Source organism: Dermochelys coriacea, chromosome 26 (assembly GCF_009764565.3).
Source record: "Dermochelys coriacea isolate rDerCor1 chromosome 26, rDerCor1.pri.v4, whole genome shotgun sequence".
Lineage (NCBI taxonomy): Eukaryota > Metazoa > Chordata > Testudines > Dermochelyidae > Dermochelys > Dermochelys coriacea.
Genome location: NC_050093.1, coordinates 6198702 through 6219320, shown reverse-complemented (window position 1 = coordinate 6219320; position 20619 = coordinate 6198702). Strand labels below are relative to the sequence as shown.

The window sequence follows — 20619 nt, the reverse complement described above, 5'->3', positions numbered from 1 at the left end:
TACCCCGGGAAACTGAAAGTTAACGCTGAAACGTCAGCATTGAGTAAGATATTTTAAACCCCAGGGGCGTGGAGCATCAAACCACGGCATCCCAGCTTTAACCCTGGACATCCTTGGTTTTGAGGGCTCATCCCTTTCCATGTTGTTTGAATACAGATTTCTGTTCTTTTGATTCGGGAGCTTGAATCTGCTTGAATCTTGATTGTCTGGAGCTGGCATGATGCGCTATGATGATGGCAGCGTGCGGAGTCCAATAACCCCTGCACCCCAAAATACAGTATCTAAGAATCCATGCACTAAAAGTCCTTATGAGACAGTAGTTGCTGTGCCTCCACAATAGCTGCCTTTTTAGTCTGTGTGCTGGAGCTATTTTATTAAAGCACTCTGAAGCATGATGCCCCTCCATTGTGGGCTACAGAATCTTACTTTGTGAAATCCAAGATATCCAGCACAAAAAATTAAGCCACCTGGTTTTAAAAACAGATCTATCGTCAAGTAAATGGCAACATTGTTGCGGGTCCTTGTCTGAGATCTTGCACGCCACCTTTCAGAGCCGAATGAGTATTTTCTGCTTTAGTGGGTTCATCGGCTGTGAATGGTTACATGCTAATTAGTTGATGTCTCGTGCGGTGCTTTCAAGGCGTAAAGTGCTATCCTAGTACTAAGCCCAATGGGTCGTGGTGGAGAGAGCCCTTGTTAAACATACATCTTTGAGCATTATCCATAAACCATGTTGAGGAGCCTACTGAAAGGGTAATGTGTAATGCTGTCATAACTCTGTACATTTCCAAAGTATGTTTCTGACATGAATCCTCCAAGCTTCATCCGGGGAGGCGGATAGGAGTCATTTCAACATGACAGGTGAGGAAAGTAAGGCGCAGATATTCTTATAGGCGGTAGCAATATTTATATTGTGGTAGCACCCAAAGGCTCCCTATGGGACTGAGGCCCTATTGTGCCTACAATCTAAAGACCCCCAACAGCCAGAGAATAGGGAATGCAACTTACACGGCAATTGAATATGATGTAGAATTGGCTCAGCTGTGTTAGTTGCATGGATTATAGTTGAGGGTGGAGGTAGGGAGGAAAAGGAAAGAAAGCGAGGAGGAGCGACAGTCACAGCTTGTCACCTGCCCCGCCGTGACCAGCCGGCTGGGTTTTGCAGGCATCATGGCAGAGAGAAGTCTTAAGGAAGGATTTGAAGGATAAGTGAATTACCTGAGGCCACAGAAAGAGTCAGTATCAGTGATGCGCTTAGAACTCAAGAGCGTCTGGACTCCAGCCCTCTGCTCACGCCACTAGACTCTGTTGCTTTTCTAGAGAAATGCTGCAAATTGATGGCTGGGCTCTGTAAAGTCCTTCATCACTGACAAGTGACTGTATTCCATCTCCTGGCCATAGGTTCCGAGTTCACCATGTATTCTGTTCGTAGCGTGCACGTATCTTGGGTGTATGTAAGCAGTGATACCACAGATGAGTGGGGTTGTGTCTGTTTTCCTCTTGATGACGATGACTGCCTTAAACATAGTCAGGGTATTTAAAAAAAAGCCACAAGTGTGTGCATGTGAACACAGCATTGGGGCCATACGCTAGACTGACAGCCCTGGAGACTTAAGGCTTCTGTCTAGCCACATACCAAGTACAGCAAAGGGCAGCTGGAGTGTGACCTTTCCCCGTGGCAGTGCTTCAGGGTGAACCTGGGGAGAGGAGAATTCCATCCCCCGGCCCAGTCAGTCCTGGCATTTCTGCTGAGACTACCAAGCGGGAGGCAATCAGTGGCAATGTGGGCTTTGCGCTGTAGACCCCTGTCTGCTGGCAACATGACTGGGACTCACCAAACTAATAGCACAGAGGCCACCCCCGAGCCATCGGATGGTCACAACTTTCAGTAACATCTGGCCTGGTCGGGAGTTGCAGTTGGGCCTTGGAGCTGAAAGGCTCCATGTTCCGTTACCACCCTCCTGAGCCATCTGGCCCTGGCCTCCTCCAGGATCCTAAAATAAATTAAATTGTAATACCCCAATAAAAACAGGGGTCACTGTACTGATTGTCCGATTCATTTTCATCTCGAATTCATTTTAAATAGCGACCATTTAATTTGAGCAAAGCTGCTGCAGAATTTGCAGGCTGGTGCACCAAAAAGCCACCGAATTCATGGCCATCCTGCCACAGAGTACACGGGGCCTTTAATATGGGAAGGGCATGACGGTTTATACATTCCTTCTGTGCAGATCTCTTGTGTTCATTCAGATTCCTATTTATCCAGCCCTTTTAATACATGTGTTTCTTTACTTGTCTACATAGCAGCTAAACATTTAAATATTTCCCCCCATGCACACGAAATGCAGGGCCTCTGCAGCCAGTCCCAGTGGGAGCCACTCTGTTAGCTGATACGACATTTAAATATAATGGCAAACCCTGTGTGAAACTGACTATAAAAAGCAATCTCAGAGTAGCAACATCTGATCTGCATGTGACCAGCTGGATGGAAGAGTGACCTTGTGCTCGCTGATGACTTTTTCAGGTTGCACAGGGCGATGCAAGGTTATTAATGCCCTAGCCCCATTTCCATAATGAGATAAAGGGATGGTGGATGCAAAGAATCAGCCATTCAAGGCACAGTTGCTTTTGGTGTTTGCAGGGCAGGATAACGTAAGGCCCGGGGGTCTGTCCTTATGGGTGGTGTCTGTAGGCTGCTGTTCTGATTAGCGGTTGTCTTGCTGGTGACATTGTGGGCACTTGTGAGCCCTGGAACAGCGGCTTTGCAGTGACTGTGGTTTGTGATAGTCTGTGTCACCCCGTGGACTCTTGGGCAGAGTGGGAAGCGTGATCAGGTGGGCACATAGTTAGGTATGAAAGACGCACTGCCTCCCCGGCACTAACCCACTATTCATCTATGTCTATTTTTGAGTTATACTTAGCGATGGGGATCATGGTAACGCCAGCTGGTATTTTGTCGTCTGAGCCAGGAATATTAAACTGTAATGGTCCTTGTATCCCGTTCCCCGACGCTTCTGGGCTTTGTCTTTTTAGACTGTAAGTGCTTCAGAGCAAGGCCTTTGTCTCCCTACGTGTTTGCTCAGCACGTAGCGCATATTGAGTGCGGCCCCGGCATAAATAAATAATATTAAACATGCACAGAGCTAAGTGGTCAGTGCTGCAAAGCAAGCCTGGCTTCTGTTTCCACGTCTAAATCCTTCGACGTAGTTCATGTATCTAAATATATCAAACACAATTAAATTCATAAATTGGGATTTTTCTTTTTGCGCAGTTACCCCTTGCTGATCATAGGTATTTCAGGACAGGTGGGTATAAAATCTGCTCACCTGTAAGAAAGACATAACAGAAGGATAAATGTTGCAGTACTATTGAAACTGTTTTCATGAAGGATTTGTTGGTTTTAGCCTGTAAAACTGATCATACAGTTTATGAACAGCAAGTTATCCAGCGCACTGTGGAGGAACAGTGGCCAGTGTGCATGATTGAAGTCCACTGACGGAGGGTGGTTTCATTTTTACCACAAAACTTTATTTCAGTTCTGTAAACCAGCTTAATACGGTCAACTGTGGGTCTTTCCTCCATCTCCTAGTTCGCTGCCTCTTCTGTCACTTTCAGCAATATACTCTGTTGGTTTCTTACTTAAATCTTCATTTAGACATTTCTTAACTCACAAAACATTGGTGCTAATATGAATATTCCTGTCGCCTGCATAATTGTTGGCCCCTGGCTCCATGGCTATGAGCGATATGGACTTTGATAGCATGGTCCTACTACTCCTTCAGTCTGGGGCACAGAGTTCCCACCCTGGATATGCTGCTGGTGGGACTTACAGTGACTAAGGCTCTTGCTTAGCAACACTTCCGGACAGTCTGTGACAAGAGGAGAGGGATGGGGACAGAGTGGGGCGACTTCAGTTTTCTAGCCAGATTGTAGTTAGCCTTTGCATAGTGCTTTTCACCATCAGATTGCTTTACAAAACATGGCTTTTGGGGACCCATCAGCAGTTTTCAATGCTTCAACCTGCTTGAACCTGTTGGGTATTTGTGTGTGTGTGTGTGTCTACATTATAAGAACCCGTTCTTGTGCTATTGCTTCAGAGAGATTTCATCAAGTGTAGCCTAAAACCAGAGATCTGAATTATTACCCTTATCTTACAGATGGGGAGGGCTGAGATGGGGCAGTTGTGATTTGTCAAAGGGAATGAGTGTTGGATTACAACAGTGACTCCCAGACTAATAACCCTCACTGCCTCTCTCCAATGGTGAAAGCAGCCAAAGGGACAGATGAAAAGCAAGGGATGTCTCCGAGTGTAGGAGGAGATTTCCTTAACTCTGCTGTCAGCTGACCCAAAGGTGGCTGATATTAGATTACATGTGGACTGGCACTGATGAGCAGAAGTAAGGGAGGTTTTTGGGCACGGGCATAGTTTGGGGAGGGTCAGGGGGGTGTTGCCGTTCCCCCCCCCCCCCACAAAAAAAACCTGCAAGCATTGGGCAGGCATAAAATTCCTCCTCCCCCTGAATGCACGGCCACATTGGCCTGACTGGAGCTGCCCCCCTCCCCAAATATAGAAGTCAAATGACACCTATGGTTTTGGGTAGAGTGAGGGCTATAAGGGGAAGGAGGTGAGGAAGGAGAAAGGTGACAGTGATCCGAAGATGAAGCAACTCCATAAGGCATAGGCACAGCCTGGCAGTGCCAATAATTCTATTTATTTCCCCTTACTTGGCCTAGGTGAGGGAGCAGAAGTGAGCCTTCAGGAGGGATTTAAATGGTGCAAGTGACACGGCTTGGCCAACAGACTCGGGGGGGGGGGGGTGCCAAATATAAGGGGGAGCATGGAGGAAGGTGAAGAGTCAGCTGTGGGAGGAGGATCCCGAGATCGGTATCACTGGTAAAATCGCGGGGGGGGGGATATGAAAGAGGCGAGAAAGTGCAAGTGGTAGGAGGGGCTGTGTGAGATAAAACCTTGACGGCAAGATGTGTGACTTTGCTCTTCAGTACATTGTTGATCCAGCCAAGTGCCTCGTACAGAGGACGTGTCATGGTGAAGCAATGGGCTAGAGAGATGGTTGTGGCAGTAGCATTTTGGATGGACTGTAGAGGAGGTCAGGTTCACAAAATGCTTAGAATTTGATTGGCTATATGTGAGAGGTAAACCCGGTTCTAACTTTGCGCAGAACAAATGTGGTAATGATAAGAGAGACGGTGCACCGTGTTAGCTGGAACTCAGTGTTAAAGAGACATTGATAAAGTAAATTCAGAGTTAAAAGCTCCCTTGTCTTATAGGAATACTGTAGATTATTAATCCTGAAAAATGTTCACAGTCTCATTTACTTCCTGTCACTGCTATTTCCTTATGTTTTGCAACTCACTTGGTCAGGACAGTAAAATTAGACAGGCTAGTTTCACAGCAAGTCACCGTACCTTTTTAATTCTCAGGCACTAGCATAAGATTGTTGTCATCACTATGAAGGACGATATTTAAAGAGCCACCGTCCACTTAAAACGTTCACATCTGTCTGACTGTTGTTGTTTGAAGCTGGTGTTGTTGCAAATAACACCTCGGGTGATTAGAAATTAATAGGATGAGTGGGGGAATAGTATTTTTCTCTCCTCTGTCAGTTCGTGTGCTTTATGCGTCGAACAGCCCTTTTGTAGGGGTCAGTTTCTTTATTTCCCCCCTTGTGTAGACAGCCAGCTTCCCACGTTATTGTGTGGTTCTGTAACACAGCAGGAGCAGGAGAGAAAAAACATTTTAAAAAATAGGAAAATGTGACTGTAAAATCACCAGTCTCTGCAGGAGGGCTCGGAGACAAGTGTTGGGCCTCTTAACTACTTCTAATGAGGTGTGTGAAATGGACTAGATTTTAAGTAGTTGATGTATCTTTAAATAAAAAAAAGCAAAACCATGACATGGGAACATAAGACTGGAAAGGGCCTTCTTGGATCCACTTTCTTGTTACTGCAGGAAACTGCCGAATTTATATGAACAAAATAACGATCGTAAGACTAGCAGATATGTCAGCAACAAGAAGAAAGTGAGGGCCCCTTACTGAATGAGGGAGGCAACCTAGTGACAGAGGATGTGGAAAAAGCTAACGTACTCAATGCTTTTTTTGCCTCTGTCTTCACGAACAAGGTCAGCTCCCAGACTGCTGCACTAGGCAGCACAGCATGGGGAGGAGGTGACCAGCCCTCTGGGGAGAAAGAAGTGGTTTGGGACTATTTAGAAAAGCTGGACGAGCACAAGTCCATAGGGCCGGATGCGCCGCATCCGAGAGTGCTAAAGGAGTTGGCGGATGTGATTGCAGAGCCATTGGCCATTACCTTTGAAAACTCATGGCGATCGGGGGAGGTCCCGGACGACTGGAAAAAGGCTAATGTAGTGCCCGTCTTTAAAAAAGGGAGGATCCGGGGAACTCCAGGCCAGTCAGCCTCACCTCAGTCCCTGGAAAAATCATGGAGCAGGTCGTCAAGAAATGAATTCTGAAGCACTTAGAGGACAGAAAAGTGATCAGGAACAGTCAGCATGGATTCACCAAGGGCAAGTCATGCCTGACTAATCTAATTGCCTTCTATGACGAGATAACTGGCTCTGTGGATGAGGGGAAAGCAGCGGACGTGTTATTCCTTGACTTTAGCAAAGCTTTTGACACGGTCTCCCACAGTATTCTTGCCAGCAAGTTAAAGAAGTATGGGCTGGATGAATGGACTATAAGGTGGATAGAAAGCTGGCTAGATCGTCAAGCTCAACAGGTAGCGATCAATGGCTCCGTGTCTAGTTGGCAGCCGGTATCGAGAGGAGTGCCCCAAGGGTCGGTCCTTGGGGCCAGTTGTGTTCAGTACCTTCATTAACGATCTGGAGGATGGCGTGGATTGCACCCTCAGCAAGTTTGCAGATGACACTAAACTGGGAGGAGAGGTAGATACGCTGGAGGGCAGGGATAGGATACAGAGGGAGTGAGACAAATTAGAGGACTGGGCCAAAAGAAATCAACAGGGACAAGTGCAGAGTCCTGCACTTAGGGCGGAAGAATCCCACGCACCGCTACAGACTAGGGACCGAATGGGTAGGCAGCAGATCTGCAGAAAAGGACCCAGGGGTTACAGTGGATGAGAAGCTGGATATGAGTCAACAGTGTGCCCTTGTTGCCAAGAAGGCCGAGGGCATTTTGGGACGTATAAGTAGGGGCATTGCCAGCAGATGACACTGGTGAGGCCTCACCTGGAGTACCGTGTCCAGTTTGGGGCGCCACACTGCAAGAAGGATGTGAAAGAACTGGAAAACGTCCAGCGGAGGGCAACAAAAATGATTAGGGGACCGGAATACGTGACTTGTGAGGAGAGGCTGAGGGAACTGGGATTGGTTAGTGTGCGGAGGAGAAGAAGGACGGGGGATTTGATAGCTGCTTTCAACTACCTGAAAGGGGGTTCCAAAGAGGCTGGATCTAGACTGTTCTCAGATGACAGAACGAGGAGTAATTGTCTCAAGTTGCCGTGGGGGAGGTTTAGGTTGGATATTAGGAAAAACTTTTTCACTAGGAGGGTGGTGAAACACTGGAATGGGTTACCTAGGGAGGAGGTGGTGGAATCTCCTTCCTTCGAAGTATTTAAGGTCAGGCTTGACAAAGCCCTGGCTGGGATGATTTAGTTGGGGATTGCTTAGAGCGGGGGCTGGACTAGATGACCTCCTGAGGTCCCTTCCAACCCTGATATTCTATGAAGTAGCACCCCTCTATCAGCTGGGACTCCAAGCATTTTACAAACACTAGTTAGTTCAATCTCACAATGCCCATGGAAACACATTTCTATTTGGACTAGGTTTGGTTTCACTCTTTAAATCCCCACAGTGCAGGGTTCACGTTAGCAAAAGGACTCGGGGTACAGAGGAATAAGGGGGTGTTGGATTGCATCACGCTCACTCTAGCGGGAAATGTCACGAAAGCTGCCGGGAATATCTTTTTAGACAACCCCCATTGTTCTTCCATGCTCTGTGCAGGAAGTGGGATAGGTGTGAGCAAATTATTCACCTTAGGAAGTAGCAAAACGGAGCATAGAAGAAGGGATCAGGGTTTCATCAATTGCAGCCTAATCCCGCAAGATGTTTCACTCCCGTGGAATGCTAGCCAGCACAAGTCAGGAGAGAGAAAAGGATGCTTTCTTGTTTCTTCTTTCCTGTTCCTCTTTTTGTCTTGGCAACCCTCCTCCTTCTCAGTCACGAACTAGTGCTTGTGTCCCAGGAAGACTGGCTAATGATCCCATGCCCTGGTTTAAGAGCAACATGTGGGGCTCATATAATCTTTCCAAGCAATGGAGAAACTGCAAGGCAGTGCCAGGGCCACTGGGATCCCTCAGGACTAGCTCCTTTCCTTCTTGGGCTGAGTTAATAGCAGTCTCTTGGCTACATCATAGAAATTAGTTCGTACCCACTCCAGCGGTCAGAGCAAAAAGTTCCATACTGGCGTTTTTCTCTGTCTAATTTTAAATATCCTGAGCTCTAGGGCTTCCACCCCATTCCTGGGGAGGCTATGCCAGATCTTGTAGCTTTCCCTGTTAAGAAATGCTTACTGATATTCAGCCTACGTTTCCATTTGTCCAATACTGTTCCCTTACTTCTAGTCAGACCCCTTGCAACTCCCCGTAGAATTCCTCTCCCCACTTGATGTTTGTTAATCGGCCTAAAGGCATAGGACCCATGATGCATCTGCTGGAAGCTCCAAGAGGATAAATATGGTCTGTAGTGTAACCTCGTGTCTTGTTGCACAGAAAGACTCGTGCAGATTATGGACCTGATCCGATTCCTATTAAAGTCACTGGGGGGTTGAATCGGGCCTTAAGGGCACTTGCCTCTGCCCTACCAGTCAGTAATCTGAGGACAGGTGCTAACGCCCACTCCTAGTATCATACAGAATTCTGCCTGAGCACCTTGAATTAACAGGCTCTTAGCGGGGAGTTTGGCCAAGCAGATGAGTCCAGCCAGGCCACAGCATTCACAGGGCTTTTATTTTGTGAACCCCTGCAGGTTCAGCAGCGTGTTTCCCAGCCTGAACATGGCAGTGAAGAGACGTGAGCAGACTCTGCAAGACTACAAGCGGCTGCAGTCCAAGGTGGAAAAATACGAAGAGAAGGAGAAGACCGGCCCCATCCTTGCCAAGCTACACCAGGTACAGAGCTGGGAGACGGATTAAGCTATGGAATAGACTTGCAAGGGAAATAAGTGATCGGAATGCCATTTCTTGGGACATTTAAAACTAGACCGGGGAAATCCCTTGTAAATGTACACTTGGGTACAACCCTACCTCAGCAGGGAAATGGACTGAATGATCTTTTGTCTTAAGATCTGTATCTAAATTCCCTATTAAATTGACATGCGCAATGCTGGGTAATTAAGAGGGACCAAACAGACAGCATTCCCCCCAACTTCAGAATTTGCCTGAACAGCTATAAAAAACAATCATAAAATTCTACACCTTTGCCACCTGGCACAAAGCTTAGTCTCACAAAATAAGTGGTTAACATGAAACGTCACCAAATTCTTACGTCTTTCTGAAATTTGAGCAAAGTTGGGGTTTTGTTTTTACTAAATCTTCACCAGCATTCCTGGCCAAATCCGTCATTGCTACAAAACATTTGCTTGAAACCTCTAAGGAATAGTCGCCTTCAAAGAACACACCGTTTTGATCACGTTCCCTGCCAAATTAAGTATCGTGTTAAAGAACAGCCCTATAACAAAAGAGAATTCAGACTTCATAGTAAGCAGCTTATGCTGCTCAGCCTCAGTGACTAAAGCTATGGCTGGAAAAATGGGAGTTCTTTTGTCCTGGTGATTAATTTTTTGCCTAATGAACTTCTCGTGTGATCTAATTTTTTCCCCATGAAAATCAAAAGTCTGAGCTTGGACAGCCAGAGCTGCTGTTGGAGAGGACCGAAAGCCAGGGTATTCAAGAGAGATCCAGATATTTGGTAGGGATTTAGCATAAAGTATTTCCAGCCGGCCTGAAATATACATTGGGCCTTTTACAGCTGTTTACCCAAGCCCTCCATTTTTGGATGCAGGATCGGTGGTGTCAGACAATGCATTTGCCCCTTTCGAGCCGGAAGTTATGCCTGCTCCATATCTCTAGCATGCTTTCCCAACAAAGGCCCCGGAACCAATCTGTCCATAGGATTAGCTACCGCCAGAGCAGGACCAGCATGTGGAATCTCACTGCTAGCCCCCACCCCCGCCCTTTGGAATTGCACCAGGATTAAGTGGCAGACTTGAACTTGTCTAATGTTTCAGCACCCACCCACTCCTGCCCTTTTCCACCTCTTCTCAGAGACATTTCCCTTTCTCCCCACGCTTCTGTTTAAAGACTCTGAAGGTCACAGGCAAAGACAGGAGAGGGCATAGGGCTAGGGGAGAAAACCCCGAGGGCGGACCAAAGAGTCTCGACATCAGCCCAGCGGCGCTAGCAGGTCCAACAGCCAAGCCTTAGCTCACCTTGGCTTCTCTCCTACTCACCAACAGTATAGCAAAGTTGCTTTATGGCACCGGCTGTAGGGTCCTTCACAGTTATCCCAGCGAGAGATGAGACACCATTAGTGAGAGGATCTCTGACCAGGGCCCCGGCCTGTAGCGTTCATTTCTCTTTGTGAGGCAGGAGAAGGAACTATTTTATTACATCTCCCAGCAGGTCATCTGTACCTGGCCGCTCACAGAAAAGCAAGTGACCTACCTGTAGATCTCTTCTTACCTTGGGAAAGGGGAATTTTAAGGCAGCTGAGCAACTCCCTCTCTCATTCCCCAGGCCCGTGAGGAGCTGAGGCCTGTGAAGGAGGACTTTGAAGCCAAAAACAAGCAGCTTCTGGAGGAGATGCCCAAGTTCTACAGCAGCCGCATCGACTACTTCGAGCCCAGCTTTGAATCATTGATCCGTGCTCAGGTGAGACCCATAGTGAAATCTCCCCCTGCACTGGCTGCCCTCACGTCAATGTCCATTAGCTTGTGCTCCTCTCTGGAGCGCAGACTCTTTGATCTCACCAGCATAAGACTAACGCACCATCCCACTGACGCATGCTACAGCTCTAGTGGGGTTTGCAATTATGCTGGGATGTCTGAATGCGGGGAAACAATATCAATCCTGAACTTCGGGGTTATCATGGAAGCTGGTTGGGCACAAGGCGGATAGGGTGCAGATTGTTGATCTGAATACCAGGGTCCTGAGCTGTGGTCATTAAGGGTATTAAGTCGCTGCCTGGTCTCCCGTCCTTGTTTTCTACGTAGCTGATGGTCATGAGCATCACTAGGGGAGGTAGCACAAGTGGAATATTATGAGATGCCTTGTTCATGTGAGCCTCTCTGGATCTGGACAAGGTCCTTCTCCCCGCCCACCTCCCTCCCTTCAGTCACTCGCCCCCTAGATCTTTATTAATTTGCCCACGAAGCGGGAGGCAGCAGAGCATCCCTGTTCCCTCCCCTGTTTCTGTGCCTATCCAGCTGGAATTTCTATTCTTGGTTTTAGATTTACTCAGGCCATGTATGTGGGGGCATTGCTTGATTCATTCTCTTGTTGGATGGAGCCCCCTAGTGGATTCTGTGCTGTGCTTACCTTGCCTCTTAGTATTAAACGTAAGGCTGACACCATCTCTCCCCAGGTTGTGTACTACACTGAAATGCACAAGATCTTCGGGGACTTGACCGAGCAGATTGATGAGCCAGGCCTCACAGATGAGCAGAGGGAGAAAGAGAATGAAGCCAAGCTGAGTGAGCTGCGGGCCCTGTCCATTGTGGCTGATGACTGACCACCCCACCCATGCTGGGGTGAGCCCCTGAAGTGAAGGTTTAACCCCTTGAAGACAGGACAGGCACAACAACTTTTCCTGTAGCACACAACTATTTATTTAGAATTTTAAAAAAAGTCATCTCAGTGGGAAAACAAGAGACAAGACAAAAATAGCCACAGACAAGTGAAGAAAAAGGAGGGGGTTTTTCAACCTTTCCAATTAAATACAAGTTGTTACCACATTTGTTGTCTTCTAAAGCACCACATCAATACTAAGTGCAGATAGCAGACCTTCATTTTAAGACCCCTTGTGTGTTTACTGTAGGGGGGGAAGGCATGGGTAGTGGAGCTCACAGCCATCACTTACCAGACACCTTTGTAGACAATTAGCAATTCCTACCTCAAAAGTTTGATGGGGTCAGAGTGGAGCTGTCTCATGTTCATGTGCTGCAGCCCAACACTGCCCGTAACGGGAGCCCAGCTTAAGTCTCCCTCAGGCAGTGAAAGGGTTCTTGGTTCCTTCCTCAGCATCTAAGCCCCTCACTCACTGACCTTGCCATTTTTAGTCTAGGCTCATGACAGGCCACAGACTCTGCACACTATAATAGCTTCAGGGGATCCACAGGTGTCAGTTGCTAGATGCCGGTTCCTCCTCCTTCTTCTCTAAGCAGTTATTAGTCTGGAAGAGAGAAGGAAGGCATGAGACAGCAGGATGCCTCTCCGCCCCCCCCCCATCATCATCATCTCAGAACAGAACACACCACCTTTGCATGGGCAGAAGTGAAGTATTATCTGAGGAAAAGAGATACTAACTGCCATGTCTCAGAGCAGGGGGGAGGTGTGAGTGGGTGGGGGTCAATACCTTCTCAATGATCCGCTGGATCTCCAGCTGCAGGGGAACTAGGCGCTTTTTGTTCTCCTGCAGCAGCCTTTGGAAGTGGGATTTCTGCCTCTCTGCTGATTTCACCTGCTCCTCCATATCAGCCAGCTGCTTCTGGACATCCTGCAGCTCAGCGGCCAGCACCTTGTTTGAGGACTCTGTCGCCAAGAACCTGGTCTGGGCGTCCTCTGTGGGCAGAGAACAAATTCAACCCTGTTCCCTCCCTGGTGGGCCCTGACATACTCTAGCACCAGCAGTGCACTCTGGCTCACCCAGCTTGACCTCCAGCGTGTGGATTTTGCTCTCCAGGTACAGGCGGCTACTCTCAGTCTGCTCTGCTTTCTCCAGCAGCTTTCCCAAGTTGAGGACGGTCCCGCTGTAGGAGATCAGATCCCCATGCTCCAACGCTGCCTTGGGCTGGGCAGAACCCTCAGCCACAGAGTTTGAGGCAGGCAGCAAAGCAAGGTTTCCTGAAACAAGAGCAACCAACTTAGGGGAGGATTTCCCCCGCTAGGCACCTGTTGCCACGACCCATGTAGTCAATACTCTTACCCAAGAGCCCCTCCTCAGGGATGGGGTCAGAGCTGTCCTGGCGGTTGTAGTGCAGGCTCCGGTACTGGCACACATACTGAGTCACCACTCTGTTCACAAGACGCTTCGCCTGTCAACAGCACACGCTGCCCGTTAGTGCCAACTTCCTTCACAACAGAGCGTTCCCCCCCCCCCCCCCAGCTGGTACTCACCTGCTCCTTGCAGAGATGTAGCCCCAGCGTCATGAGGATCTTCTCCAGGTCCCTTCTATGCAGGTAGCCACAGAAATTCAGATCAAAGTAGAGAAAAGCCAAGAGGGCATCCAGGGGCAGCACCGCACTTGGGTCCAGCTCCTTGGGCTGCTAAGGAACAAGGCACATCCATAGCTAGGGCCCTGCCCTGAAACCCAAACTCATGACAGCCCTGTTCTCCCCCACCCCTGTGGCTTACTGACCAGGTCATGGAGCGCCGAGAACTCCATCTCGGACTGGTTGGAAGCAATGGATCGCACCTCCGCATCTTCTAACTTGACACCTACAGGGGATACAAGCAAGGCAAGTTGTCCGCACAGCCCAACTGGAACTGGACGCACACGTCGCCCACGCCGTGCGCCAGACCTACCAAAGTCCTCCTCCTCCTCGTCTCGCAGCAGCAGCAGGTCGTCATCCTCTAGGCTCAGCATGCACAGCTCATCAGTTGAGTCTTTGGGCTCTGCTTTGGCCTTCTCATCCTCTGGGGGATCCTCACTGCATGCTGGCTTCTGCTCTGCCTCCTCCTGATGGGTCTTGTGCACAGGCAGGAAAGAGAAAGAGTCAGACCTTCTCTGTAGTCTCAGCTGAGGGCCCCCCTGGGGCTAGCTAAGACCCTGGGGAAGGGGACACACCTGCACAGGCTCCTGCTCACTGGCTGCCTCCTCCTCCTCCTCCTCCTGCTGCTGCTGCTGCTGCACTTTCTCATGCTCAGCTGGCTTCTCTGGCTCCAGGTTCTTTGCCTCTGTCGTCTCTTCCTTCTCCGGCAGAGCCAGCAGCGCCTTGTAAAGCTTGTAGCCAAAATCCCGCTGCAGCATCTCCTGGAAGAGCTCTGCCATCACCGCCACCTTGGGGAGGGAGAAGGACAGAAAGAATTCTTAGTGCAGCGCTCTACGGAACTCGGCCGCTCACCCACAACAGGAGACCACACACGAGATTGGCCTGGGGCCTGCCACCGGGGAGAGGTGAGCCTACCTCAAATGAAAGCTTTTCTCTCTGCCTCCTGTACTCCAGCAGGGCGCAGAGCGAGAGGTTGGAGCAGCTCGACTGCCCACCCTGCATTGCTGGTTTCGGGTGGGCAATGATGGCAGGTTCAAGTGGGGGAGTTGGAGCTTCTGGTTCAGCAGCAGCAGCATCATCTGTGGCGTTTACTTCCTGGTCAGGGGCTGCTTCTGCGATCTCCACGTCCTTTTTAAAAGGATTACAGAGAGATCTTGACAAGAGTGAGTGATAAAACCTTTACTACCACTGCTCTTGGCTTTATAACAGCCCAGTCTCACCATCTCGGCTTTCTCCTTCGGTGAGGGGGGTGGCGGAGGGGCCTTCTCCGCTTTCTGCTGGCACAGGGCCTCCCACTCCTCCAGAGATGGCATGCAGCTCCAGACATCCGGCAGGAAGATCACCACCGTCTCCCTCTGCAATGGGTCTCCCGGACGCAGATACCTGAACTCGGCAAAACGGAACCTGGAGCAGGGGAGGGGAGGGGAGGCTCAGCTTTTGAAACCTATCACTGCTAGGGTCCATTCCTCCACCATGCTAAAGACAGAAGGTCTCCATCTTCCCTCAGCTGTTACTAACCAACCAAGTCACATGGGAGACCAGGTTTAAGCAAAGTAAAATCAGTTGCTACGGTTACCCAGTGCAGGAATTCTATCTATAGCCATGATATAATCAGCCAAACCAAAGTTCCAGCCCATCTCTACATGGATCTGAGCACCCCCAAAGTTATATACAGCTACTCCCTCCTGCCTGTTGGAGGGAAAGTGCCCACAGGGATAACACTCACCACTTAGTGCAAGCGCTCAGGTCCAGGCCAGTCTGGGCCTTGGTGCAGCGAATGGCTGTGCGAACCAGAACCATGGGGTCAGAGTCCGGCTCGGGGCCATCCAGAGAAGGCGACCACTCCCCTCCAATCAGCACAGCTTCATCCTCTTTCCTTCCCAGCAGGAACTAGGGAAGGAGAAGAAAAGCCCAATAATCCTCTGTAGAGGAGGGAATTCCTGCTCCTCCTCGCGACAGATTAACAGCAGCCTCACCTTTATTTGCTTTGTGGGGTGCTCTGGACTCTCCTTCTGCTCGCTGGGCTCTTCAATACATAATAAGCAATGGCGATACAACTCCTCTAGCCCCGGGGAAGACAGCAGCATCACCTGTGGGAACAGCAACAGGGTCAGACTGGCACAGATACCCATTGCCCTATTTCATCCAGAGAAGGAAGGCACACCAAGCTAGGGGTGCCGCTCTCTCTCACCTTGGCACTGAATGCAGAATCCGCGTCTTCCGGCACAACATCCTCCTCCTCCTCCGTCTTGGGCGCCACCTCCTCTGCAGGGTCGGCCACCAGGATGCGGCTGGGGTGCCTCAGGGTCAGCGGCTGGGTGAGCGGGAACGTGTCCAGCCAGCACAGGCGGACATCATAGAACTCCCGGGGCAACTGGATGCTGCAGTAGCGTCTCAGGATTTCCATGGCATCGCAGAAGGGGCTGGAGCCAGGCAGAGAGAAACTAGGGCTAGCAGCAGACACACACAGCCTCAAACAGTGGAGCATTAGAAGCTAGTGACTTGCAGTTGCTACCGGCTTGCATTAGCGCCCGTGGGCTCTCACCTGTCCACGGCATAGCGTGCAAAGTAGACCCGGTACTGTGGCGGATCGTGGCGGGGCTTTTTCACTCCCCATGGTTCGCCGCCTTTCTGTTTCCGCTTCTTTGAATCAAAGTCGTCCCTGTAACCGGCACAGCGTCCATAAGTATAGCCATCTTCCAGCCCTAACAGGCCACCTCTCTCCTTCCTCCAAAAAGCCCCTTAAGGACTGCATGCCAAAGGGTCCTTCAAACCCTCCCTTTGGCGCTTATAGGGACACACGCTTTCCACAGTCCTTACCATCTGCCTGAGTCCTGCCTGCCCTTTGGGCCCCGACCAGGGTATCTCCCAAGGTGGCCCAGGTGGAGCGAAGGGGATGACTGGAAGAGGCTCATGGCTGGGGAAACAAACACACAGTCTTACTGCTAAGCCGCTCCAAAAGCCAATCCCTATCTGGACTAACTAAGGCTTGTTATTGCTACATTGGCTTCCCCCGCCCTCGCTCCAGGAGGTGGGCTCCACAACCCATGTCTGGAAGCAATCGAATTGGTTGGTGCACATAAGCTTTCTTCTGGCCTCATGAGGATTGGGGCTTATTCCAGACTTCTTACCCATGCTACCAGGACCAAAAGCGTCCTTGCTAAGAGGAGAGACCAAAATGTCCACGGGACCCTTGCCACTAAGACAGGTGGATCATCCCAAGAATCCCTGTAGCTCCAGTGCTCTAAGTCTCTCCCGCATTATACTCACGTTTCTGGGGAAACAGAGGAGGGATCCGGTGAGGCTGGAACAGCAGCTGAGGTTGGGCTCCCAGGATGCCTTGTTTCTGTCCTAAGGATGCCACATGCAGGAGAGGGGTGGGGGCCTTCAGGAGGGGCTACAGAATGAAAGGCATGCAATATTCAAGCCTAGAGCCTCCCAGCTCACAGCAAGGGCTCAACAGGAGATGGCCCTCAAAAAGAAGTTCACCTGGCAGGAAGCAGCAGTGGGTACACCAGGGCCTAGCCTGGTTTAACCTTTCACTGACCAAGCTGCTGGGCCTAGCTCAGCAGCAGGTAAACAAGGAGCCTGAGTAGGCTCACAGGGATTATCCTCACCCATAGCTAAGGTGCAGCCGCCTCCGAGCTGGAATGTGGCTATTGCTGCTGCCAGATCAAGGCAAATGTTCTCTGAGCCTGGAAAGATCCTCCTTCAACCCACACATGGAGAGAACTACCAGCGCTTTAACTGTTACCTGATTGGACAATGTCTGGACTTTCATGGCATTCCAGGGCACCGATTGGCTTGGATTGTAGACAGCTTTCACCAGCACTTTCTCACCAATCTGTGGTAACCGGCCCTTCACGACACTGTCGCAAAACACAAAGCAACAAGGCACTGCTGTTATCATTTCAGACCGGAACCCAGGCGTCATGACTTCAGTCCCCCTCTGCTCTAACCCCTGAGCAATGCTCCCCTCCCGAAGGCCCTTGGAAACTCAGAAAGGGAAAGAGCGCTCTTCCCCACTCTCACACACACAGAGCAGCCCTCGCCTTACCTCAATTGGAAGAAGACCTCTTCATCCACCACCCCAAAGTAGTCATGCAGGCTGGTGACAATGCCCGTGAAGACTCGCTGCTTCTCACCCACCTGCAAGGCAAAGGACAAGCAGCTTCACTACATCATCACCAGGCAGAGCACACAACTGCTGCCGCTACGCTCAGTTACCGCCTGCGCACGCACCCCACCACACACTGCAGTCAACAGACAATACATATTCACGCACACAGACATCATGCTGACATTCCATGCACAAGCACAAATCACCTTTCTCTTTCTCACACAGCCACAGCCAGCATCAGCCCTGGGCAGCCCTTACTATCCCCAGGACTGAACAATACTATAGTCAAGGTCACCTCAACTGTGAAATCCTCCAACTAACAGAAAGGGAGTTTGCTATTTAGTGAGGGCTAGCCTCTCTCTCATGAACGCACAGATACTTTGGCATGGGGACAGAAACTCTAGAAGGGTCTCTCGCTTCCTGGAGAGAGACTGATGAAATACCCATTTCCTGAAGCAGCTGGGTTTGAGGGAAGGATTATCCCCAACATACCTGCAGGTGCCGTGCATTCTGGATAAGATCTGCTGAAACCGGAGGGTTTAACAAGCCAGGTGGAGGTCCCAACAAGGAGGTCGGGTGTGTCCCTAGAAAGACAAAGAAAAAAAAATTAATCCCTAGAAAATTCTTAGAAGGTCAAAAACTAAGTGGATGTAGACAGCAGGAAAGAGACACCTTATGGAATCAACTCAGATAGTAGTTCCAACCACATCTACCCGATGGAAAGACTTGGAGCCTTTCAGTACCAACAATCAACCTGTCCAGCCCTGACTACAGGGGGGCAAGCAGGAGAGACACTGACCTGTAATTAGCAATCCAATTTTCCAGATGCCTAATAGCTAGAGAACCAGCCTGACTCACTGGAGCTACCAGAGTTTTCCAGAAGCAATGCCCTGGGAAACTCCCACCCTTAGCATACCAAACTGTGGGAAGTTGGGAGGAAAGATGCTGCCTCTGCCCAGCATGCATCTCCTAATGCAAAGCCTTCGCCTCCCAACCTGCCCACTTCTGGTTCCTGGAAGCGAATAATGTTCCTTCAGCCCCAGAGCATAACATCTGTGGTGTCCAGGTGTCCCAGTTTTCCTACTCCTTCTCCCAAGGATTGCTTCAATGTCAGCCCCAGGGTTAAACCTGGCTAAAGTCTTGTTGGTGTCACCTTTCTGCTGCTTGGCAAAGCTATAAAAGTACAGGAGCCGTCTATCTGCAGACTCAGGAAGACAGTAGCACAATTTTGCCATGCTTGGAAAGTTATCTGAACAGCCAAAAACTTTAACAAAAGTGAAAGCTTAAATATTACAGAAATATTCTGCTTCAGCCCCACTTTTATTATGTGCCTTAGGCCATGAAAATCAGGGCTTGGGTACCCAGTATTTTTGAATGCTAGGTAACCTGGATGATCAATTGACATTTAACACATTTCAAACCAATCAGACTATTAAAGAAGCTGCCATGTTCACTGTTCTCCCGACACTCACAAAAATCGTAAGTCTCAAAAGTACTTCACACACCACAGAGAAATCTCTCCACCCGCCCACCTCTCTGGTGGAACTTGTGAAATTACCACCAACACACAGAATCCACGCAAGACGGGAACCAAAGCAGGCCAACTGTACCAGACTGAAACGGGGGGGGGGGGGGGGTTAAGAGAAGCCAAAGTTAATTTCCCCCCACACACATTATTTTGCTGCATACTACTTAGCTGTAGCCCTCCACCCCAAAGATAGCTGCATTTCAGTGCTGTTCTCTGTAGAGATTCTAAAATTTGAAACCTCACTAGACCTATAGAAACTCCGTGATAGTCTGCAGAAGAAGGTAAGGGTTCCATAATTGCATTTAGCTAGGACTTGTGGCCCCTTAGAGACTAACACATTTATTAGAGCATAAGCTACAGCTCACGAAAGCTTATGCTCTAATAAATGTGTTAGTCTCTAAGGGGCCACAAGTCCTCCTTTTCTTTTTGCGAATACACACTTACACGGCGGCTACTCTGAAACCTGTATTGAGCTCGTGAAGCAATGAGCTTTCCTTGGGGATGAAAGCCACGCCACATCTGAAATATGTCAATATTACACTTATGGCAACAAGAAATGCAGGCATAACTGAGTTAATAATAATAGCACGATATTACGCATTTGCCCTTCAACCACAGCTCCGAAACAACCTTAAAGAAAACGTGGATAATGCTTCAGTGAGTCAGCGGCAGGGCCTAGGAACAGAACTCAGGAGCCCTGGCTCTCAAATACTTGACTCCGGGGAAAGGGGGCGACGCCTCATCCCTCGGGCCATTTACAGGGCGACCGCTCAAGCCTGCAGAAACCGTCCCCAGGCGCCGGGCCAGCTGACCTGAGAACGGCCTCGCTCCCTGCAGGCTGCCGGCGCGCAGCGGCTTCTGCCGCTTGAACTGGGCCATTGCGGCGGGATCGGGCTGTTCCTCTGCTCCGGGCGGTCGCTTCGCCTCGTCTAGGAGGGGGGAGAGAGACAGACAAAGGCCGCATCACCCACCGGCCGCCCTGGCCGGAGAGCGGCTCTCCCGGCACGAAGTCAGGAGCAGGGCAGAGCCCGGCCCGCCCCGGGAGAGCGGCCCCCCGCCCCCGGCCCCCGCCCGCTCCCCGAGCCCACCCCAGGGGCAGAGCCGGGAGACCGCGGGGCGCTGCCCCCAGCCCGAAGGGGGGGGGAGGCGGGGATGGGCGCTGCCCCCCTCACCCTCCAGATTAGGGGGGGAGACGCTGCCGCCCCCCTCACACCCCGCGTAGCTGCGACGGGGGAAAAGCGACCGGGACCGGAACCGGAACCAACCTGCGCGCGCGGGGGCGGAGCGGGACCCGGGGACAATAGGGACCCGGAAGCGCTTCACCGAAAACCGCCCCCCGCGCCGGAAGTGTTGCTGCCCGGAGCGGCAAACGGAGGCACCAGCCGGAAGTGTGGCGGAGACGGGGGAGGTCAGGGAACGCATACCCTCCCCCCTCCCCAGCCTGTTCGAGGGGGTTTGCTTGAGCCTGGGCAAAGGGCTAGCAG

The 20619-nt window shown here is 50.3% G+C and overlaps 2 protein-coding genes across 5 annotated transcripts in view; one reads left to right on the top strand and one right to left on the bottom strand.

Moving 5' to 3' along the window:
* BIN3 (bridging integrator 3) overlaps window positions 1-12010 on the top strand; it is a 51539-nt gene extending 39529 nt beyond the window's left edge. For all 3 annotated transcript variants that reach the window (XM_038384585.2, XM_043502981.1, XM_038384586.2), the window contains exons 7-9: window positions 9026-9167; window positions 10794-10928; window positions 11641-12010. In XM_038384585.2, the coding sequence (XP_038240513.1) occupies window positions 9026-9167; window positions 10794-10928; window positions 11641-11787 (424 nt within the window). In that variant the 3' untranslated portion in view covers window positions 11788-12010. The remainder of the gene's footprint in view (window positions 1-9025; window positions 9168-10793; window positions 10929-11640) is intronic.
* A 104-nt stretch (window positions 12011-12114) lies between these two features.
* CCAR2 (cell cycle and apoptosis regulator 2) lies at window positions 12115-20406 on the bottom strand. Of its 2 annotated transcripts, none has more exons than XM_038384583.2 (21): window positions 20308-20406; window positions 19948-20064; window positions 18100-18191; window positions 17545-17636; window positions 17242-17356; window positions 16758-16884; window positions 16308-16404; window positions 16033-16149; window positions 15679-15910; window positions 15464-15577; window positions 15214-15377; window positions 14708-14891; window positions 14403-14615; window positions 14063-14275; window positions 13801-13963; window positions 13634-13713; window positions 13392-13541; window positions 13201-13309; window positions 12921-13118; window positions 12631-12836; window positions 12115-12447 (listed from the first exon to the last, which is right to left on the bottom strand). In XM_038384583.2, exons 2-21 carry the CDS (start codon window positions 20012-20014, stop codon window positions 12397-12399), a joined length of 2784 nt encoding a protein of 927 aa, XP_038240511.1. In that variant the 5' UTR covers window positions 20015-20064; window positions 20308-20406; the 3' UTR covers window positions 12115-12396. The 2 variants fall into 2 exon arrangements, with proteins under 2 accessions (XP_038240511.1, XP_038240512.1); XM_038384584.2 differs by having other exon boundaries at window positions 13392-13538.
* Window positions 20407-20619: the final 213 nt, after the last annotated feature.

What these genes read in the sequence shown, in the direction of transcription:
- CCAR2 (XM_038384583.2), bottom strand. Translation starts at nt 20,014, where the DNA reads ATGGCCCAGTTCAAGCGGCAGAAGCCGCTGCGCGCCGGCAGCCTGCAG. An exon ending in CTGAGCGCTTGCACTAAGTG is followed by an intron (nt 14,892 to 15,213) that starts GTGAGTGTTATC and finishes CCCCTGCTCCAG; the next exon opens with GTTCCGTTTTGCCGAGTTCA. An exon ending in TCTCGGCGCTCCATGACCTG is followed by an intron (nt 13,542 to 13,633) that starts GTCAGTAAGCCA and finishes CTTGTTCCTTAG; the next exon opens with CAGCCCAAGGAGCTGGACCC.